The sequence below is a fragment of the Copadichromis virginalis genome, linkage group LG17 (assembly GCF_057382275.1).
Source record: "Copadichromis virginalis isolate Kocher_CV1m ecotype Utaka linkage group LG17, C_Virginalis_male_GT1.1, whole genome shotgun sequence".
NCBI lineage: Eukaryota > Metazoa > Chordata > Actinopteri > Cichliformes > Cichlidae > Copadichromis > Copadichromis virginalis.
Window position 1 is genome coordinate 22,806,646 of NC_140634.1, and position 23,204 is coordinate 22,829,849.

At 38.4% G+C, this 23,204-nt stretch overlaps 1 protein-coding gene across 3 annotated transcripts in view; it reads left to right on the plus strand.

Moving 5' to 3' along the window:
* sfmbt2 (Scm like with four mbt domains 2) overlaps window positions 1–23,204 on the plus strand; it is a 62,489-nt gene that overhangs the window by 19,376 nt on the left and 19,909 nt on the right. For 2 of the 3 annotated variants that reach the window (XM_085436307.1, XM_085436308.1), the window contains exons 5-12: window positions 2,850–2,870; window positions 17,242–17,330; window positions 18,603–18,852; window positions 19,366–19,463; window positions 20,823–20,924; window positions 21,595–21,825; window positions 22,733–22,859; window positions 23,024–23,137. In XM_085436307.1, coding sequence (XP_085292433.1) covers window positions 2,850–2,870; window positions 17,242–17,330; window positions 18,603–18,852; window positions 19,366–19,463; window positions 20,823–20,924; window positions 21,595–21,825; window positions 22,733–22,859; window positions 23,024–23,137 — 1,032 coding nt within the window. The remainder of the gene's footprint in view (window positions 1–2,849; window positions 2,871–17,241; window positions 17,331–18,602; window positions 18,853–19,365; window positions 19,464–20,822; window positions 20,925–21,594; window positions 21,826–22,732; window positions 22,860–23,023; window positions 23,138–23,204) is intronic. The other variant, XM_085436309.1, reaches the window with a different exon arrangement.

A 23,204-nucleotide genomic window follows, 5' to 3' on the forward strand; every position in this document is an offset into this window, starting at 1 on the left:
TTTCCTCTCTTCAGGATTTCTTTAGTTTACAATAATCTGAGCAGTGCTTGTAAAAATAGACACATAATTACTATAAACAAGGGTTAACCACATGTTGGTTGTCAAATCTGTATATACCGTATACAACGTTAATGTAAACTAATTTGCTCTTTTAAAATAATAGTTTTATTCAAATTATTACCTTTTGCTTCAGTGCAGTGAGTTTGTTTTCTTTCTGTCCTGAGAAGAGGATGCTATATTTGGTGTGACAATTGACAGTTGTAGTTGTGACGTTAATGCACCCACACACACAGACACACACACACACACAGGTTAACATGAACACCTCCCATATTTACTTTTCAAAGAATGCTTTAAGTAAACTGAGTGGAAAGTCAGGTCTCCTGAAAGAATTTTTTTTTTTTTTGTAATGGCTGCTCAACTGCCATTTATCCAACCGAAGCATCACACCCATCACATCCATCCCATTCACCTCAGCCAGGTGTTAAACGAAGGCAGGATACCTGTTGTACAAAAGGAGCTTCTTTTTTTTTTAGTCTCCACTTTTGCACTTCCATTCAGCCTTACCCAAACAATACATCCTTAACTTCTTAGAAAATCTTGTCCCTTTCACCACAACTTTGTCAAAGCTTTCACAGCTGAGATATTTTTCCACATGCAGCTCCCCCTCAGATAGATGACTCATCCTCCCAGGCTTGTTCAGACCATTTATTTTTCTCGACACTTTCCCTCCTGATGGATAGATGCGCCGCAGTCGTTGTGGAGATGACCTGGATTTTCACTTGACTCTAGTGTCCTTGCCCTCACATCGACTCCATGTGTCCTTTTCAGTCAGAAACTGTTCTTGTGGAAAGTGATTATACAATATCTGTTTCCACAAGGTGATGATTCACATTCGCATCTCAGGGGATAATCATTCAAAAAGAAAACAGATCAAATCTGCGTTTTGTGTGGTTCAAGTTGCAAAATGCAGATGAAAATGCAGGTGAAAGCATCTGCAAGTACTGATTGTTCCGCTATCAATCAGTGACGTGGTTTCCCCAGGTATTTGACAGCAATGTTTTAAAAAACAAAACAAAACAGCCATCACGAGTTCCCAAAATCCAACCTGACATATAAATATAATTTTTTTTTTTTCCAAAGTTTACATAAAAGATTACGAAAAATTAATGAAAAATAAATTAAGCAAAATATCAGAAGATTTGGAAAAACTTTTCTGTCGTTCGGTTAAACCTTTTCAGTCTGAAGAATTCAATCTGATGTGAAGCGTGCGTGTTGTAAATTTACAGTTTTTGCTTCCTTTTTTTTGAATTGCAAATGATTTGAAGGAATTGTGATCCATGGTTGTGCCATTTTATGATTGTTTTAAAATCACGACTTATATTTGCATTAGCTGCAGGAACAAGTCAAAGAAATGGTTTTACTGAACAGTTTTGCAACATTTTTTACTTTCAGGTTGTTGTTTTTTGTTGTTGTTACAGCATTCATTGGGCAAAAGGAAAAAATATTGTGTTTTTAAATACTTTTTGGCTAAATTCATAATCATTGTGTCATTTGCTTAAGGAACCATGTCAAACTCTGGTCTCTAAATCAGATTGTCTGATCTGTGTGTTCCCAACCATCCACCCTGACCTCCTTCCAGAATACATAAATAAATAAATAGATAGATAATCCATAAAGCAGGATGAAAAGATTAGAGCAACAGACTAGTCTAAAAGTAGGTAAACAATCGAAACTGAGCACAGTGTCATATTTCAGATTAGATCCTGCTCATACAAGTAATGTGCGCGCCTCTTAGATGTCGCTGAAGTGTGTCCAACTTTGCGCCACATGTCACACACACAAAATATCAGATTAGTTTGCTTGGTGTGGCTAACAATTAGCAGTTGCACAATTCTTCGGTCATGTAATTATATGTCACACAAAGCCAGAATTCAACTGCTCATTTTCTTAATCAATGGAGTAGTGCATTAATAAGATGAAAAGAAGATGAACCTGTTTAACCAGCTGGTATTTCAGCTAATGGCAGCAATGTTTGATGGTGTAGTCTGCTAGCTGTGGACATCCTTCCTATACACAGGCAGGTTATTATGAATAACCACGTGTGGCACAGATTTCCAGAGGGAGATACATGCACATCCCAAAAGCCAGCACCTTGCTGGAGGCAGACCTTAAATGCATAAGAGACACAAAAAAAGTGAGGTCAGTATCAGCAAAGAAAGAAAGAAAGAGAGCCATGCAAACATCTATAACTGAGCAGGGTTACCTTTTAAATTCTGTGGGTTTAAAATAATTTCACAATTTCTATCCATCATCCATTCTATCCATCATACTTTCATCAATTTATGATAAATTGATGAAAGTATTTGCAGGTGTTAATAAAAAAATGTGTTTTGCACTAAAAAGTCGGTTCCAATTATAATATAACTAACCACTGATATTAACTAGCTCTCTGTCTGCCTGTCAGAAAGCTTATACATGTATAATTATGTGTGTGTGTGTGTGTGTGTGTGTGTGTATATATTCTACTAATGATGGATGGCTGACACCACTGCATGTTAAATGATGCAAACTGAGGCGTATATCATGTAATGGAGTCAGTGTTATATTCCCCAAAGAATCTTCTGCAACATAGTGTCAATGTGTGACCCCTACGAGTTCTTTGTCGCTTCATTTCAAGGATTTGCATCATAGTATGCACATTTTGTGTGTGTGCGTGTGTGTGAGTAAGTGTATGTATTCTTAGTAAGCTGGAGTATGAGAGCCAAGTGTGTATTTTTGACTGCTTTCACCTGTGTTACAGTTACCTGTTTTATTTGTTTCCTTTTTTGTTTGTTTTTATTTCTCAGATAACATTTACCTAAGAAAAGGTAAGCAGCTCTAACAGAGCCTCTGACTAACTCACCTGCCTGGCTCACTAGTGGCTAACATGAAATCAACACTGGGTCAGGCTTAGGCCTCAGAGCTGCATGTACAGTGTGCCCCCCCCCCCCCCCTTCCTCCTCCTCTTCCTCTTTTCACCTCTGTACAGGGCGTGACCTCACAGCCCTGTTGTCATGTCTTGCCTCTTCTTGCATGTGACTCCTTTCTAGCTGAATGTTGAGTGAGAGTGTCTTAGCAGAGTGATAGCAGTCACACACACACACACTGCTGTTTGTGCCTGTGCTCTTATGATAACTAGTGCAGAAACGAAGCTGCTCAGTGAGAAGTGTGATGCTTTGATAAACTGGCCGTCTCCACCAGCGAGCTACAAACAAACAATGATTTAGAAGAAGGTCACTAGTGCATGTTTGAAGAGAGATCAGAGGTTAAAGGACTGCTGTGTCTGCCAGATATGATCAATACGTGTCACCAGTTCTATGGGAACTTTTTGAGGCAATAGTTTGAAGTGTTGATGTTATGTTTTTTTTTTTTTTCTTATGATGAGCAAGTTTGATCAAAAAAGAACACAATGCAGTTTAAAAGGTATCTTTAGTTGCTCTCGTTGCATGTTGAGACTTTCCAGATAGGATGCATATACAGCATATAGCCTTGGAAGTAAAACGTAAAAAAACATAATCAGATGCACTGGATAATTTCAGAACTTGGATTTAGGCGTGGTGTAGTACTGCTTCCCCACCTTTTTCTTTGTTTTCTCAGTGTTTACTTTTTTCTTTTTATGGATGCAAGTGCGTGGGCGAGAGTAAAGCTGTGAGGATGAAGCCTTTTTCTCTGCTTGTGATTTGGTTGGAAGTTGTTATAAAATATATGTCAAGTCTTATATATCAAGTGCTTTTTATGCATCAGGTCTTTATTTGTACATGTTACAGGTTGGCTGCTAAAAGGATCAAGCCGTGTGTGTGTATATTGACCCAGGAACACTAGTTTTTAAAATAAAGACAGTAGACCTCGAGAGAAAAAAGCTCTTAGGTTGCTCAGTGAAGTGTAGCTTTTTTTAATTTTAGGGTATTTTTTGTTTTGTTTTTAACTGTCGAGTCATGCTGTGTTGTATTGTTGAGTCTAGCATGGCTCTGTTTCAAATTGATAAGCAAGTTGTTTTTATCATTTATCCTTGGTGTAACTTTTGGCTTTTGATCTTCTTTTAATCTTTGCTCTCTTGCTTGTGAATTGCATTTTGTTGTGTGTATTATCCATTTTCTAAACTGCTTGCACTGATGCAAGGTGCTCACTTTGGTTTGCTGTCATAGTTCAGATAGTTTGAAGTCAGTTGGCTTATTATGCCACATACATTAATTAGGGCTCAGTGGAGGACTGCTCTTTGAAAAAATTTAAGCAATATTTTTATTCTTTACAGTTTTCAAAGTGTGTTTTTTTTTTTAAATGTGTTTGATCTTCGATGCAGATAGGCTGCAGGCTGTGGTTTAAGTAATGAGTAATGCATTTCTTGTGCATTAACCTCTCAGGTTATCTGCAGGTTTTATATTTAGAAACAGCAAGCTTGTGTTCATGTCATTCTGAAAAGACAAACAAATGCTCAGCGTGCACTCAGACTCATGATTCTTCTTAAAACTGTGCATATTGAAGCATGGAGCAGAACGGTCTCTCTGCAGGATCTGTAATAGTAGTTTGGAAGCTTTTCATGGTTTTGCACGCTCTTCTTAAGTAACACTGTAGTGGCTTAGTGCTGCCCTTTAAATACAGGGGGGATTTTTTTTCAGGTTTTCCTGGAATCACCTCATAATCCTGACACAGGTTAAGCATATGCTTACATACTATGTGTACTTGTAGATGCCACTGGAACTGTACGTATTTTACACCTTTTCAGCTTATATACGCATGTGACATGATGTGTCACAGTCATATAAGAGCTTCTGTTTGCACACAGATAAAGTGGGTGGGAGTAAAGCACACAATAATTTGTTTGCAGGAACTGGTAGATATGTATGTTATGGACTCTTTTAATATCACAGCACATTTGCAGATTATTTGGTTTATTTGCCCTTGGCTATGTGTTACAGACCTCATTTGGAAACCCACTGCCTTAAAGGGTTAGTTTGTCCATTTAAATAAATAAAACTAGAAATAAAATGTGGATGATGCTTGTATTTAGAATGAAGAGTGTGTAAAGGCTCATTTATGTTATCAATTAACCTTTATAACACAGATCTTGTGTTATGTCTGAATAGTATGACACAGGCAGATATCTGGCATAGTTTGGGTGAAGCAGTCCTTACGGAAGCAGGAATTTTACTTCAGATCTCTGAACCAGTGATAGCTCCAGGAAACGCAGCATCTCAGGAGACTGTTAAATTTGCACATTTTGAAGGTTTCATTATTACAGAGAACAGTTCAAGCACAGGGAAAGGCTTTTACGTAAAAAGCTTTAAGATGAGATTTAAAATGTGGCTGTGATTTTCCTTTTTCTGCTCTGCTCTCTTCAGAGTTTCACAATGACTCCTCCTGATTGCCTGACTGGTGCTGCTGGCCTACATTAAGCAGGAGCACAGTCGTTTGTAAAATTTCTCACATGAGGCTCACTTCTACAATTCAGGACTCCCTCAGAAAACCGTTTCACCTTAGTTTGTTTCCAGGTTGTGAAAAACCTGAATACCAGTTCATTTACATATTTGATTTGCTTGGACAAACCACATCGACCAAACACACCTTAATCCCTTGTCAAACTTGCTTATTCAGTCATGAAACTTGCACACATACACAGTCCTTCACTTGAAATGCTGCTTTACTAACTAATGTGCTCCTAAAATCAGCGCCTATTTTAATCAGCATCTTCTTTTCTTCTTTTTTTTTTTTTTTTGAAAGAACTGCGAGCACTTCTCTCCCATAATTTGCTTATTTCTAGAAATAAAAAAGTCATCTCAAAGACCGTGTAAGAGGGGTGAACTGTTTCTTTCCACTTCGCCTGTAATGTCCTATTTCCGCTCCCGCTGTTGGAAAATCAGCTTATAATTAGCTGCGTCGTGCTAAATTACAAACAAACACATTTCATTTGGAAATTTTGCTCCAATTAAAAGGCTCATGCTAGTTGAAGAAGCAAAGTTTTGACAGGTAAATGTAGAACTTGTTTTCTGTCACGTCTGCAGGTGAGCCGACAAATTAGTGCATGAAGACAGTGAGAGTATAATTGAGACCACAATAGACACATGTGAAAGTTTCACTCTTTTTGAAGCTTTGGGGTCAGAGTGAGAAAACGAGGCCTGTTCAGGCAGTCGAGCTGCTCCTGTGAACTCATTGTCTCATGTGCATGTATGTAATTCTGTGTGAGTGCATGTGCGTGTTCGTGTGTCCACATGTGTTATGTGAGTATACATTTATCCATTCACATAAAAAGCCTTGTACATAACAAGTTTAGTTATGTGGGAAGGTAGCTGCTCGCTGAACAAATCCTGATGGAGATCATTTGCATATTGAATTCACCACACTGCTTCCTGCCTGAGCCGGCTGGAGATGACGCTCTGAGATAGACCTGTTTTCCTTGCTGTGTGTGTGTCTTTGTGTCAGTTGTATTGTCGTGTTGTAAGAGGCTGCATTCAGGCTTACAATTGCATTGTGGGGAGAAAAATGCAAAGGACAGCTGATTGATTGGGTTTGCTTTGCTTTGCTACCACTCAAAAATACTTTGCTTTCATTAAAGATCCCAAAATAGTTTATTGTACCGATTAACAAAACAGATCCTTTTTAAGTTTTTGAATCATCAGTTTGTCTATACAACCTTACAAAATGGTAACAAATAGTACATTTCAGTTTCTGAAAGTTGAAGATGATGGTTTACAATTGGTTGTTTTCCTTCACTGTGAGCTCAACACCTAAAAATTTACATTTTACAACTGAATGTTTTTATTTTTGTTTATTTATTTTTTGACTTTAAAGAACAGATTCACAAGGAAAACAGTTACTGAGCTTTTCTTTCCACTAACTCTTTTATCCAGCTAGGTAAAAACGAGATTAGAAGAGCTGTACAAAGTGCACTAGATACGGATGTGATTTGATGTAAGCGTTCCCCTTAAACAATCAAAAAGGAAAATGAAAAGCAAAGCAGAAGGGAGGAAAAGTGCAGGAGGAGCAGACAAAAAGTAACAAATACAAATTCTGTGCATTAAATCACAAATACTCAAAACAGCTTGAAGTTCTGCAGGTTATCCTACAGTTATAGAAATGATAATAAAAGACGAAACAGTGTTTGTTTTTTGTTTTGTTTTTTCCCCACATTGAAACGGATGTGGAGGGAGTGATTTTTAACGGGCTGGGCTTGGCAGGGGAAAAAAAGTGCCATCATTTGATGTCGTACGACTGGAAAGAATTTATAAAACGCACCAGTAAAACATCTCTCACGGTTCATATTAACTCAAAATAAATGACTAATCTTGTGATGTCTGACAAACTCCAACCTTATGCTGAAATCCAGCAGGAGCAAAATTCCTGTAAAACAAGGTGGCTGAAGTCAGATAGATACTTCACCACGGCTCCCTGCTGTAACCTCCAGATTTGCATAAACTTACAACAGTTGCGCGTGTGTGTGTCTGTGTGTGTTTCTCTGATAGATTATAGAAAAGCTAATTTGTGTTTATTTGCTTTCTGCGTGATTAGACTGCATTTCCATAAGGACTCTGAGACTAGGTGGTTTTTCATGAATTAGAGCACAGTGTTAAAAGCAGTTTACAGCAAAACTGAAGTACACAGTTACAAACACACGAGCGTGCACGCACATATCTTTACTGTATGTGTCCGGCTCCTGGGGGGCTCTTACTGCTTACCGCTAAGGTAATCATATTTACACAAATTGCTTTAATATCCCCTCCACTGCCATGAATAGGTCAATAAAAATGTTAACAATATGGCGCCTGAAACTGGCCGGCCAAGCACGACAGCAATACGTCTCTCGATAAACACTCAAATTACGCTGCGTGCCACTTCACGTGTGCCCGTTCGCTGTGGTCATTATGGCCTGTTTGGAGAGCCCGTTGGTTACACTGGAAGTTGAATTGTCGTGTGCTTTGAGGGCTGCACATCTCCATGCCAGTGCATAATGAGTGGATAGGACAGGAGGGGGGAATCGCGTGTAATTTGCTCCCATTAACTCTAATTAGAATCTGTTGCACTGCTGCGATTGCAGCTGAAAATGCAGAAACCGTCTCTTTTCCTTAAATATAACATTGATTAGCCAAAGTAAAGCTTTTAAATGAGCCCTGTGCACAGAGGCTGGTTTGTTTACAGAGATGAGCAGATGCAAATATCACATTTCATATTCATATTTGTTTTTGCTTCTTCTTTTTTTTTTTTTTTAAAGCTAGATAGTTGCTTGGAGACTTCAGCCAGCTAGGCCTCTAAGGGAGAGAAAGAGAGAGGGTAGGAGGGGGTTGGTGCTGAGATATGTAGTGGCATGAGGGAGGAGGAGGGGTGTGTTTTGAGGATCTCCTCCCGCAAGGTTAATTATGCACTTATTGTTGTGTGAAACTCGGCCTTTCACCTCTCTGTGTCTGCTGCCTTTGGGATGGAAAGCAAGCAAAAATAAATAATTATTTGTATACAAAGCGTTAGAGTATAATGAAACTGCAAGCTGGGTGTGGAAGGGGGGAGGTGAGAGAGGACTAAGGGCGAAGGAGGGTGAAGTTTGCACCTTTCAGCTTCTGCAGCTCCGGCTGAGCTTTAAATGGCTTCATGACTAATCTCAGTAGGATCTGTAAAAATAGTTTATCTATTTCTGCACCACCTGAGATCAACAGAGGAGTGCATTCAGCCACTGTGTGTGTGTTTGTCATTGCAAACCTCCAGCAGCAGCAAGAGAAGAAAACACTATTATTAGGCAGGTAAGGAGAGAGCGTCGGGCCGCACACATGTTCACTGTTCACGCACAGGGAAGCTGCTCCTCCTGTGCTGACCCATTGATTCATTTACCAGAAAGTTCCAGGTGCAAAACCAGGAGAGGATTTATTGACTTGGGCTCACAAGTCAATTATCTATTTAAAATTCAGAGCCCTCATGGAGCTAACCTCTGTTGTTCGAAGCACGTTTCCAAACAGTAGCGAGGGCTGAACGAGGGCTTTTCCTAAAGAACTACACAATGTTCAATGAGAGGAAAGTGAAGAAAGATTTAGACTTTAGTTAATAACAGATTGACAGTCCTCTCCCATATTGAGAAGGTCTGTGGGAACATTTCGATCTATGTGTGCAATGGGTGAACTTTTTTTTTTCTTGTCTTAAAAGCCACAACGTCTCACTCTGTTGATTACATCAACAACACTACCGTTGTAGTAAACATCTGCAGAGCAAAACTATGGAAGCCCGTTTCCGCCACTAAATAAAAAAAAGAAGCTAGTATCCAGAACTCGAAATTTCGAGTTATATTTCTCGAAATTTCGAGAAAATAACTCGAAATTTCGAGAAATATAACTCAAAATTTTGAGTTACCTTTCTCAAAATTTCGAGTTAGCTCTGCCAATCAAAAATATACACCCGGAAGCATATGGCGCAGAGGCACGCGCACTCAAAAACGGATCCCAACAAATTGGCGCTTTCGCGAGTACGTTTGCTGATAGTAACACCATGTGATTCAGCAAATAACACAGGGATTTCATCATTTGTGAAGCCAGGCTGAAAACATTCAGCAATCTGTGCATTCACGACTGGATGTAATACCGGTAGCTTAGCTGTAGCATTTGTAGCTGAGGGCTTCAGCTTCCGGGTAAGAAGGAAATGACGTCATTCACGTAGATTACTGATTGGCAGTGCTAACTCGAAATTTTGAGTTGCTTTTCTCAAAATTTCGAGTTACTTTCTTGAAATTTTGACATATTAACTCGAAATTTCAAGAAAATAACTCGAAATTTTGAGTTATGGATCCTTTTTTTTTTTTAGTGGCGGAAACGGGCTTCCATACAAAACAGTGAAGGGTAAAAGAAAAGCTGCACCTAAAAAAACAAAAAAGCACACATTAAAAATTAAAAGAAGAAATATGAGAATATCAGGCCTGCAAGAGCTGAAAACAGACTCTCTGCTGTTTCACTCGTTTATGGGAAATTTTAGCTCTTTAAACTGTGAACAAGTTGTTTTAATAAAATCTTTGCATGTGAAACACAAAAAGAGAGGAAACGCTCTCCTGTCCCTCTACGGGACATGATGAGATTAATCAGATACCAAAGAATACTACAGAAGTGCTTTCAACAAGCAAACATTAAAAATGGAGGCATGTGTTATTTTAAGACTCAGAACTTAACACAAAATGACGGCAGAAAAAACACTAGAAGGCACAAACTCAGAGAATGACGCTCCACAGGTCCAGAAGCTGGACATCATTCATGACTGCATGAATGATCCCAGTCAGGATGCAGATTGAGTCCTTCAGATAAGGAACATCTTGTTTGCCCAAATGATCTTTTTTTTTTACATAATGGTACCTTAATGTTCCCACTAGATGCTCTGTGTGCTGCTCAGCCCAAAGTTAAGTAGACTTACAAGGTTGCCGGGAACCCGAGGTAGAATTTATAATTGACTTAAAGATTAGCAAATGTAATAAAATGATCAAATCTTAGTATATTTAATTTCCTAAGAACATGGCAGTCGTGTGCTCATATCAACTTCCTATCAGAAATTTTAATTGCTCCATTTCTAATCCTTCATAAGAGGCTTCTGACCAGAAACTTATACTTGGGGGGGGGGGGATATCCTCACATGAATTTGACTCAACTAATAGGTGTGAAAAAGATGAAAGTTGAGACTTTAAAAGAAGACATGGGGTCTGAAACAGAAAAACAAAAACTGAGTTACTTGAACAAACTCATGACAGAACAAATACAAACACGTTCTTTTCACTTGATCTTCAAATACTGCTGTGGCAAAATTTAGTCTCGGTTTAACTAAATTACATGCAGAAGCAAACATTACCACTGGGCAGCCGTCTGAATTGGATATCTAGAAATACTTGTAGCGCCCTTCTCACTGAACACTTGAAAACAATATAACTTTGTGGTCACCTGAGCACAAACGCTGTATATAAAGAGTTAACACTCAAATCTGATGAATACGCTCTGAAAGCTTATCCTCAAATTATACCTCTACTAAACATGCACAACGTTTTACAGTATTGTGATTTCACTTACTTGTTAGTTGAAATTGCTGTGACGATCAGCAACTCTGACTCATCCCTCTGGAGCACTCTGTTAAGCAGTGGATGGAGTGGTAGAAGAAAAACAATAAGGACACTCACCTACCTGTTTACGATATCCACCACCACATCGCTGTAACTGTTTTGAATCTTAATTGTGTGAATCAGTGAAACGATGTAATTGGCCCATTTTTTTCTGATTTACCTGTGTGCAGGAAATGATTGGCTATTTGGGGAAAAGAGTGTAGCATGTCTCTGTTTTTGTTTTCGTAATGTTTCTGGATTAACTAACTGTTTAGTTCCTACTTAAAGTGCCTTCAGAAACATAAAGTTTGAACATACAGTCATGGTTTAAATTCTAGGCTTTACCTTTCAGGACATAATACAAACATCCAGGTGCTTAGCAGGTCTTAAAACTAGGTAGATACAATCTTAGATGAACTACAAAACATGATATTTTACACTGTGTAATTATTTATTTAACAGAAATTTAACTGAAATGCAGAAGCAGTATGTGAAAAACTCAGTCCACCTTTACTGCTTCCATTGAAATTAAGACGGTAGGAATCAGCTATGCTCTGCTAATCAAACTTGATTGACTTGATTAATGGATCATCAGCAGATGTGAGCATCTCTATTAAAGCCGAAGTTTTGCTGGTCTGGAGCTTTCAGATTTGTGTTAACATATCGCCAAGAAGGAAAGACAGCAGCAATAATCTTAGTGAAGCAACTGCCCATCAGCCTGGGAACAGATGTAAGGCTATTTCTAAACAATTTGAATTCCATCATTCTGCAGTCAGAAAGATTATTCACAAGTGGAAAACATTCAAGAGGGTTCCCAAGCTTCCCAGGACTGGTCATCTCAGCAAATTCACCCCAAGGTCAGGCCGTGCAATGCTCAGAGAAAACACTAATAAACCTAAGAGCAACATCTCAAGGCCTACGCCATCATGTTAAATGTTAAAGTTCAGAAAAATGCTGAACAAGTATGGCTGTCAGGAGAAAGTGTCTTCTCTCTAAAACAAAACAAAACAAGAAGTCTAGTTAGAGCTCGACAAAACCATAACAGATGAGACCAAAGTAAAGACGTAAAATGTTCAGGGTTACGTTTGGTGGAAACCAAGTATAGCACATCAGTGAAATCTCCTCATAGCAGCTGTCAGCACGGTGGTGGAACGGTGATGATTTTGGCTTGTTGTGTAGCCACAGGACGTTGGCACCTCGCAGTCACTGAATCAACCATGAAAACCTCTGTTTAGCAAAGTATTAGAGACCACCTGTCTGACCGGTAAAGCTTGACCAGAATTGGGTTGTGCGGCAGGATGATGGTTCTCTAGAAACACAAGCCTAAATCATGCATCCAAATCAGTGATTTTCATACGTAAATTTATTCGTACTTTATAAACAAATGTAGAAGTCCCTCTGGCTATATGTACAAATAAAGGAAGGGCTAGCTATGCTAGAAAACACTTTTCCAAAATGAATGCTACCACTACTACTGCTACTCATAATAGTGTTAATAATATTAGTAGTAGGAGCAGTAGTAGTAATAATAACAACAATAATATCAACAATAATAACATGGACGGAAGCAAATTGCAAGTAAATAAAACAATATGTAAATGTAGACTTTACCCTTTTAATTTAAATACATTCCAGTGTTTGTTATCTCGTCTCACCTTATCACAAAAGATTCATTTATAAATTGCACATAAAACTGTTGGAGGTCATCACTTAAACTCTAATTTCTATCCAACAGATGCTGAAAATCTTTACTTTTAAATAAATGTGTGTAGGTGCCCCACCTGTTTGCTTCTTTTTGTTGAAGACTCAGGGGTAATTATATTGTATAGAGAATTGGGGGGTTGGTGGTATGCAGATCACACATGCCTGTTGTCTCAGAATGACTCTGATTTACTAGCATAGATACAGTGGTGAAAATAAAATAGAGCAGTGTGTACGCTTCATGATTCTGATGGTAATTTTGTGTTTGCACTTCTTGATCACTGATCCAATGATCCCCAGCACAGCAGTGAATTTAGAACAGAAAGACTGAAAATGAGAAGAAGCAGAGTGCTGAAATGACCAAATCAAAGTCCAGACCTCAACCTGATTGAAATGTAGTGGCGAGATCAAAAGGGAGCTGTTAAAACCTGAAACAGTGTTTTAAAGAAGAGTTGGTCAAAAGTCCTGAACAAAGATGCGAGAGTCATACAGAAAGCAGTTACTTCAAGTAACTGCTGCTTAAAGTCTCTCTACAAACTGCTAAATCATGGGGTGGAGCGAGTTTTCACACATTGCTTTCTGCATTTTGGCTTTATTTTTGAGAAATAAAGAACAGCACTGTAATATGTCATGTTTGGTTTCATTCTTACAGGTCATAGCTTGTATTTACCTCATTTTAAGACGCAGCTTTTGTTTTTATTGTGTCCTAATAAGTAAAACCTTTGACCTGACAGAGAGTGTACTTTATTTTTACCATGACTCCAAGTTTTTCTTTGCTGGAAAAAAGCTCCCAACAAACTTTAACTACTGTGTCTAAAACTCTCCTGCTGATGTTGACTTAGGAATAACAAGACAGAGGTGATACAAAACCTGGATATAACAGAAACAAAAATGATTCAGCAACAATGCTTTCACTGAACTGCCACAGAAGCTAACTTCACAACCCATTTTCCTTCATGCGCAGTGGCATGTTTCAGTGTATGGAGAAATTTTTTCTTCTTTCACTTCAGCTTGATGCTAATCAGTGCTGCAAGGAATGTCAGTTCTCACAGCGCATTGCAGTCATTCTGCAACTATGACTCATTTGGTATGTTTCAGTAACTCCAACAAGTGTCTGCGTTTTTTCTTTTATTTCTGTAAGTGACTAACGGGAAAAACATTAAAAATGTATCCATAAAATTCATTTGAATGGAAGCTCTGTGTTTTGGGAAAAGGAAGGTTTTTTTAGGTTGTTTTTTTTTTTTTTAATCAAGAGTCAAAAGCAAATGAAAAGCAAAGCAGGCATTATATAACACTGTTCCACTATGGGAAGCAGGAAGCATATGAAAGCCACAAGTTCCCATGCAAATTTATTTTAACTTGGCTTGTTAGCATGGTTTTGAAGCTTTGGTCAGTGTGGCGTATTCATCTATCAGTGTATGCATTTGTGTGTGCTGATAGAAGACATGCTGTGCAGGCACAGATCTATTTTTATTGCGGAAACGTTGTGGGGATTCACCTCTAATGTGTTAACCATTGTTTTAAAGCAAGCACACCTACTTTCAGGTCGACGTTAAAGAAGCAGTTCTTAAGCTGGCAGTGCAAAAATAACAACCTTGTGCTTTTTAATAACTTGAGTAAACATAGTGTGCATCAAGGTTTTTAAAAAAAAATACAAATAAGCCATTTTGTGTGTATAATAAACAAAAATCAATTTAAATATATATTAATTTGCATGTTTTTTAAGAGTAAACATCAGAACATTGTAAAAAGCCCAGTTTAAAATTGTTATTTTGTTGAGATTGGAGTCAAAGAATGTTACAAAGGGAAATCTTTGAACAGTCTTTGAATGGATGCCACCATGAAACCTCTAGGGAGGATTACTTACATTAAGACAAATAGTTTTAATGTCAAAAAATGCAAGTGAATAGTATCTAATTAAACACAACCTACTTTGCATTAATAAAAACTTGCAAAATAAATATTTAGTTACATATTTTTGAACATTTTATTGAAGGAAAACAGTCTTTATTGTCTCCTCTTAGATCTGACATAAGTCAGTCTTTGGTTGAAGGTGGACATGATTACACAAAACTGGCATCCATATTTGAAATTGACCTCATTTGTGTTTTATATGTTTCAGGCTCATCCTTTCCTTCTAATTAGCCAAACAGTTAATTTAATCTTTCAGTTGCTATTTAGATCCTCTGCATTTTTGAAAGAAAAGTTTTTTCTCTTTAGGAAAAGGCAAGAAAGAACTGTTGTTCACAGATATGGGGTCATCTTTTGAGAGGATAGTTACACATAATCATTCCAGTAGAAAGTAAGGAGATGGATAGAAAGGAAATGCGACCCAGAAGGCAAATTAATCCTTTAATTACTCAATTACAGAGAACTAAATACGACAAACAACCTTGAATATAACTATCAGCTTAGGGCAGTCAATAATCAACAGTCATACACATGCTGCCCAGTGTCATTTCAACTGACATTTGATAAACAAATCAGTTCAGTGGTAAAAGGTTGTTTCTTTTTCCCGGTACATCCTCTTTCCTGAGGGTATAGACGCTGGTATTACTGCATTAAAATCTTCTGGACTAGATGACTGCAACTGACTATACTCAGGTTTTCTGAAATCATTTGTATATTTGCTGCAAGGTACTAATGGATGCAAGCAAAACAGGGAAAAAGGTTATAAGAACTTTTTATTATGTCTGTGAAGCCAGGCAGTGGTTGTCCTCTGAATGCGTACAGTACAGAACTACTCTTCTGTTACTGTGACACAGGTTTTCCTAGAAATCAACAGCGTATACTGTACCTCAATTGAGGTCAGTAGGTAAGCTGCATTGGGGCTTTTGTTCCATAGCACTGGAATAAAAACACCTTTTTTCACCAGTGTTTTCATTCCAGCTACACATTTATGAACTACCTTAAAACATTTTTTTTTTTTTTTACATTTTTTTGTTTGGATTTGAGAGTTTTATTGTTTTAAGTAAATGGTTTTAATTATATAATCAATCTTGCATGTTTTTTTAAAAGGCAACGATTTAAATCTGCTCTGTAGGGACATTTGATTTGATTTGCCATACCCATGAAAGTCTTTTCAAGACTGTCTATGACTGACATTACCTGTATTATTCTCTTGCTATGCTTAGCCAATTTATTAGGTGCATACAGTTAAAGTTCAGTCTAACACAGCAGCCTAGCTTTACATCCAAAACCTTGTTAAAGGTTGTGATATTGAGCTTGAATTAATGTCACAATTTTAAACAAATAATCATGTGAAAGCAGAATCGAAACCTTCCCAAATCAGTTTCTATATCCAGATAGTCTTTGTTGCAAGGTTTTGTGTTGGATTGCTTTAGTTTTTTTTTCCACGATTAAATGGAAACCATCCACATTTTTGCACCCAGACAGTTCAAAACTGTGCCATGCTAGTTATGTGCATAACACAGACTAATGACAGTTGTATTCATCACCACTTTGACTTACGTAACATGTAGTTCCCCTATCTGATTTTGATGGTTCAAGTCTAATTTCAGTTTGACTCATCAAAACCAGAACTTTAAATGCTAATTAATGCTACAACTGACATTTTTGTTGTTTTTGGTTTTTTGGTTTTTTTCCCAGGGTTTTAGTGTATTTGTGCTCCTTTTTTTTTTTTTTTTTTTTTTTCAAAGACACTCTGAATCTTGCGCTTAGAGGTCTGATTTGTCCCACTTTTATTTGTGGTATTAAACCTGAAACAAACTTGTGGCAGCAGGACCTCAGTCATTACAGTCATTTTGACTTCGTGCATCATTCTGCTGCTCACAGAGGAAGCTACAAGCATCCTGGTGAATGTCGTATGTAAAATTTTGGACAAAACCAGTTTGGGGGTTTTTTTTTGGGGGGGGGGGGTTGTTCCCATTTGTCTCTAGAGAAATACTAATTTAGCACCATGAAGAGCCAGAACTAAAAGATTTATATTTATTCTGCTCAGATTTGCAGCTCTTGTTTTGCACATTATTACAGAAACGACACCATTAGTATGCCATTAGTCAGTGTCTTTCATTTTTATGCGCTTATTTTTGCAAATGCCTATGAAATATGGTGTCTTCTTTACTTCTCTTTTGCACATGACAGACTTAAGAAACATTGAGGCTATTGACGTTTTTGAGACATTTCCAGGCAGAAAAACATATTCTTGTCACTCGTTTTGCATAACTATTGAAATCAGTCAAACACACAAACATCCTAGTGACATATTGCACATCTGCTTTATGCCTTGAAACACCTGAATTAGCAGAAACATTTGCATTTGCAAGTGTATGCATGCACTTCCTCTGCATGCTGTTCTCTGGTGGCTACATCTAACGGTGCTCTGCACACATTTAATAATTAAACACTATACAAGAACACACCTTGTGCTCACTTTCCATTGCACAGTTGTGTGCATGTTTCCTCAGTGTCGGCTTTTTGTTTGTGTTTCTTTGCAGCCATCAAGGAGAAACACAGCGACTGGACAGAGTTCCTTATTCAGGACCTGACGGGTGCCAGAACGGCACCGGCCAACCTGCTGGAAGGGGTGAGTGTGTGTTTACACAGACAAGCAAGAGAAGCACAATGACACACTAACCCTAACCCTATACTTTCTACAATTTTAATAAATTTCCCCAAATTTAAGAAAAAATGTGGTTATTTCAAATCTTTAGTTTAAAAGTCAAACTCAGATGAAAGAACAGGCTTAAAGGCAGGTGAAGATTGGAGATAGAATAGAGATACAGAGATAGTTAAATAATAATATTTTGCTCTCTGAATCATAAGAAGCAACTGGTGGAGTCCAAGAGTAAAAATATGAAGTTTAAAATGAAAATAACGGGCCTCTTTTGATTATGTTTTGTGACAGAATAGAAATCAGCTGTGAGAGTGTGGAGCATGTTTGCATTCTGCACCTGCAAGACTGATATAAAGCAGAGGCCAAATATAAGAACATAAGTTCAGATCCTGCTAGCCAAACTCCAGATGGTCCAGTCAGGTCCGCTGGATAGCTTTGCAAGTGTAAACGATTGGAGAGAAGTCATTAATAATTCAAGATGTTTGATAAAATTTGCAGGTATTTCTGGAGTGATGGCAGCATTACTGCAGACGAGAGAAAATTTAAGCTCTTTCTACATGTGAGGGTTTTCTTTCTTTATGTGCACATGTACACGGACATTTAGTTAAAATCATCGAAAGTCGGCTTCTTAATTAGCTGATTGTGTTTATTTGTTTAAAAAAAAACAAACCTAAAACCTCCCCACCGACCACGTTTTCCAAGACATGATCTGACACATTAATCAGCATACATCATTTTTATCTGAGGTCTAAATAGATTTCTCAAAATCTCAAATTATTGTCTTGAGCTGAAGAAAGCAAAGTGAATGCACCTCCCAGCAACATAAAAGCAAAGCATTTCATTCCATTCAATTCAATAGAAACACTTAAAAAAAACTTGCACCCTCTCTAACACTTTGTCAAAGCAGGTAAATTAAAGTGTTTTGGCAAGTTTTGAGATTTGTATCCTAATTAACACTCAATAACAAGTTCTTGTTGTACTTCTTGACATCTGTGAGAGCAGGATAATTAGCAGGTCTGGATGCCGGTGTGATCATCTAAACCTAAAACTGTTTCGTTTTCAAGCTCAACATCCTGTTTAGATACCTCTTTTTCTCATCTTAATCTAAGGATAACACGCAAACTCTTTCCACTGAGGTTTGATTCGATCATTAAGCTAGCCTTTATAGCATCTCTGTGACCAGTGTGTTTTATTTTCATTTTATTTAATAAGTAAAAACTCTTCTCTGTCCATCCCCTTTAGCCTCTACGAGGCAAGAACACAGTTGATCTGATTGTCGACGGATCGGTGTTGGAGCTTCAGGACCTTTTAGACCCTTACCTTTACTGGCCTGTACGAGTCATCCAGAACGTTGGAGGGAGGCTCCGCCTGCGGTATGCTGGCCTCTCTGAAGAGTACCACGATCATGACACGTGGCTGTTCTATCTGGACGTCAGGCTCCGGCCCCTCGGCTGGGCCCAGGAAAACTGCCTGACCTTAGAACCGCCAACAGGTGAGAGTCTAATAAGTTTGCACTTTTTCACCTTTTACATTTTTATCTACAAGTAAATTATAACTTCCAGATACCAATTAATTATACTCATTGTTTTTGTTTTGTTTTTTGTTTTTGGGCATTTCTTCTCATCACAAATTATTATATTATCTATGCTGTGTGTCCTTGTTATTGTCTTGGTTAATACTTTGCTTCATAAAATGTCTTTAGAAAATGGGCTTGAACTACCTAAAGCCATTTAAAACATAAGATGTAAAGGTTCATGCTGACAAGGCGGTATGCTGGGTTTAAATGTTCGACCACCTGCTCGGAAAATAAGGAGACAAGTTAATCCTTAAAGGTTTAATATTTAAATCATCAAACGGTTTATACGTTTTTTGTAAAGACAAAGTCATAAAGACAAATTATGATCTATAACTGTTGTCAAACAGTTGACTTTGTGTGTCTGTGTTTTTAAATTGAAGAAAAAAGTTGTTGAATTGAGAAAAAAAGAATCTCATATCTGTCGCGCAGAGCTCAGGTCTACGAAGAGCACCTCCGACTGGCAGCAGGCTCTAGAGGATGCTCAGCTTGATGGACAGAAGAATCCATTACCTCTGGAGGTGTTCAAGGTGAGGCTCAGTGACCTGCAGGAAGATCAGGTCCAGGTGAACTATGGCTAATTTATGATATAAGGAAAGAATAGGAACTCTTTATTTTACATCTCCAGGAAATTTTCTTACTTGGTACCAATTACAGAAAAAAAGAAATGCCCTTGAAAGCCAATTAAATCTCAATAATTGTGTATTCAGTCATCCATTTATTCAACTGTTATTAAAAATCTGTGGAACTTTAACATTTTCATGTTCAGCTGACCCCCCCCCCCCCCCCCCCCTGCACCGAATAAAGCATTTAGTAGGAGGACGGGTGGATTAATTGGAACTGCAGCAGCTGAACTCTCTTCTTTCCACCGCATCATTTGAATATTTTCCATCTCCATTCACAAAAATATTTAAGGAATAATTTACTTTAGAGATGAAGAGCCAGAACAAATTATGATCAAACCAATCCAACTTATTCAAGGTTAAGAACTTTAGCGTTAAACTGTGCTTTTAATATGAGTCAATGCAAAAATGAAGTGTAATTTATTAATTGCATTCCTCTGTTTATGAGTGTAGCTGGAATGATTTTGTGTTGGATGACGTCCTCCTAATGCTGTGCTTGAGCACCTGCTGCATAGACACAGATGCCTGCAGCTAATGTTAGGTTTTGATAGAGCTCTGCACAAGTAAGAGGGTGCAGAAACTGAAATGAATCCAATACGGACATAACAGATGAGTAAAAGTGTGAAAGAAAAATCTTAGAAATAAGAGATTTAAATTACCAAAGCAGCCCACATGACACGGTCCTACCAACCGGAAAGGCTAGAATAAATAGAAGAGAATAGAAGAAATAGAAGCCTGCTTACATTCAGTGAATAAGCGTAGTAAAGGCAAAAAGTCACGGCATTACCTAAAACCTTCTTACATAATACAGTTTATTGTGTGTCATCACAAACAACAGAAAACACACCCTTCAAAGAAGATCTGAGTGTGTTTTCTTGTGAAACCAAGAAAGTACCGTGTGATACAGGATGTACTGATTACACTTTGAGTCAGTTGGAATAGAGAAGGTAAAAAAAACAAAGAGATACAGGAAACACAACCTTATCAACACCAAATTGAATGTAAAAAAGGTGTCATGGTGCTAGAAAAACAATGTGCGAGGCAAAAAACTATATTTAATTCATCACAATGATCGCCAGCAGCATGAATCAAGCCTCGCAGAATGCTTCATTCATTATAGGGCCACCCAGCTGGGTCTGAATGACCTACATGGAGTGTGTGTGTGTGTGTGTGTGTGTGTGTGTGTGTGTGTGTGTGTGTGTGTGTGTGTGAGTGAGATCAAAAGTGGAGCACATTTGTCTAAAAATCTTGACTTTACTGTGTCAGGACCATGTAGACCTGCCCAAGCACTCCTTCAAGATGGGTATGAAGCTGGAGATGGTTTCTCCATGGGAGCAGCTCCAGATCTGCCCTGTTTCTGTCACAAAGGTGAGTCACGCAGAAAGGCTCTGAGAACAATGGCTTATCTAAAAAAAACAAAACAGAGCATTCGTCAGCTTCTGTTATTAGTGAAGCATTGGATTTTTTAAATGTTTTTCCATGGACGAGGCCTTCCTCTGCACCACTGGAATCAACTGGAACCTTTCTTAGACATGAATTTGGGGTTTTTCTTCCTTTTTACACATTAATTAAAAATATTAATTGATTTTTGAGCAGTAAAACTACCAATCATTTGCACATTATTCTAACTATATAATACCGTTTTTTTTAATGTATTTTATTAAATTGTTCCATGATGAACACATTTCTTCCTAATTTACTAAACACAAAGAAAAGCATCGTACAGGGGGAAAGCAAAGCAGCTTAGATAGTACATACTGTGCTCAATGTTATGATTTAAAATTTTATAATTAGTTGGCCTTTATTGTTTCACAGGGTAGATCCAGCGGCTTAAAACACTGGCAGACTAGTGTGGCACAAGAATAATTGTACATTACCAAGGATGCCTTCATACTTGAAATCTTTTTTCTTTTAATTTGCTCTGTCTAAGCATTTAAAAGATGGAGAGTAAATTTGTCGTCTATAATCTCTTTTACACGTGTGTTGAAATCATTGTGTTAGGAAGAGATTAAATGTTCTCCCTCTGTTTACTCTTCAGGTCTACAATGAGTTCTACTTCCAGGTGATGTTGGATGACCTCTCTGCTGAAGCCAAGCCACACTTTGTGGTGTGTCATGCCAACTCGCCTGGCATCCTGCCTGTCCAGTGGTGTATGAAGAACGGCGTGGGTCTGGAGAGGCCTCGGGCCTACGAGGGCCAGGACTTTGACTGGGCTGACTACCTGAAGCAGAGCGGGACAGAAGCAGCTCCTGACGCCTGCTTTCCTGATGTAAGCATGGGGTGAAGAGATGTAAACTGGGACACTCCTGATGGTTCAGCCTATGTTTTGATGGGAGCGTTGTTAGTACAGAGGAAGCTGCTTTTCAGTAGGGTTCCTGCAAACATTTTAAAACCAAATTGAAGACCGAAACAACACAACACTTCAGGATAGCATAGTGGCAGCAGAGACAGAAGACACAATTGGTGCTGCTTTATGGTTTTATTCAAGTGTCATCTGCTTTAAATCCCACTGTCCCAACAAGCTCAGAGGTTTTTAACATATCTTGTAAGTTGCGATCTGAAGTGCAAAGCCATTGCCTGCACTTTCACTGCTGTAATTGTCTTTACCGCCACTGTGCCCCACTGTCCCAATCACACAGTTTGGGAACAGAAGAAGCTTGCACCAATGAGCACCAGGCAGAAAATGCATGAAATGATCGAGAGCAGTGTCTACCACTTTATTCTGTTTTGGTGAAGTTAAAAAAGCAAACGATATTTGCATTTGGATGATGCATGCAAAACATTCTGTACTTTCAATTCTTTCCCATTTATATCACTTTTAAAACTTGTTTTTAAATATTTATTTATGTTAGTACACTGTGAAAACAGCAGAAACACTCAAAGAACGTTTTATCAGTGTTTTATTCTTTTTCAGGTTTACATAACAGTTGACACTCTACAGTGAGACACATATTGTAAACAGGAACTTATTAGACCCATCTGACACTGTGTTACATGCAATGAGCCTACAAAACCCCTGTTACAGCACCTTGTTTGAAGTCCTTCAAGTGGAAAATAAGGGTTAAATCAGTTTGAAGGTCTTGTAATCTGAACCTGGCTTCAGGTTACCTCAGGTTAGATCCCTGCTCTGAATGTAAAATAAGCCCTCTCTCTTCCCCTCGTGTGTGTGCGTTCAGACATGGCAGAGCAGAGACTTTGCCAAGGACATGTGGCTGGAGGCAGTGAACCCTCACCGACCGGCTGAGGTGTGTGTGGCTCAGGTCACACAGGTCAGAGGACGCCTGCTGTGGCTCCGACTGGAAGGTACATTCGTTTGTGTGTGAGTGTGTGCGTGCAGTGAGGATTAAGTGTCAGGGACTCCTGCTGTGTCCCAGAGTGAAGATGGGGTAGAGAAAAAAAACAGCAGTTTGTATATGTGTGACAGTTCCCTCACCCCTGCTTTCCTTCCGCTGTCTGCCCATCTCCAGGTGTGCCGAAGCCTCTGTCAGAGTGCATCGTGGATGTCGAGTCCATGGACATCTTCCCTGTCGGCTGGTGCGAGGCCAACGCTTACCCTCTGACCCCTCCAATCAAACCTGTCTGTACGTAGACACACAAATATACACAAATGTAAATTTGCCATGCAGTGACAGCTTAACACAAAGTCTC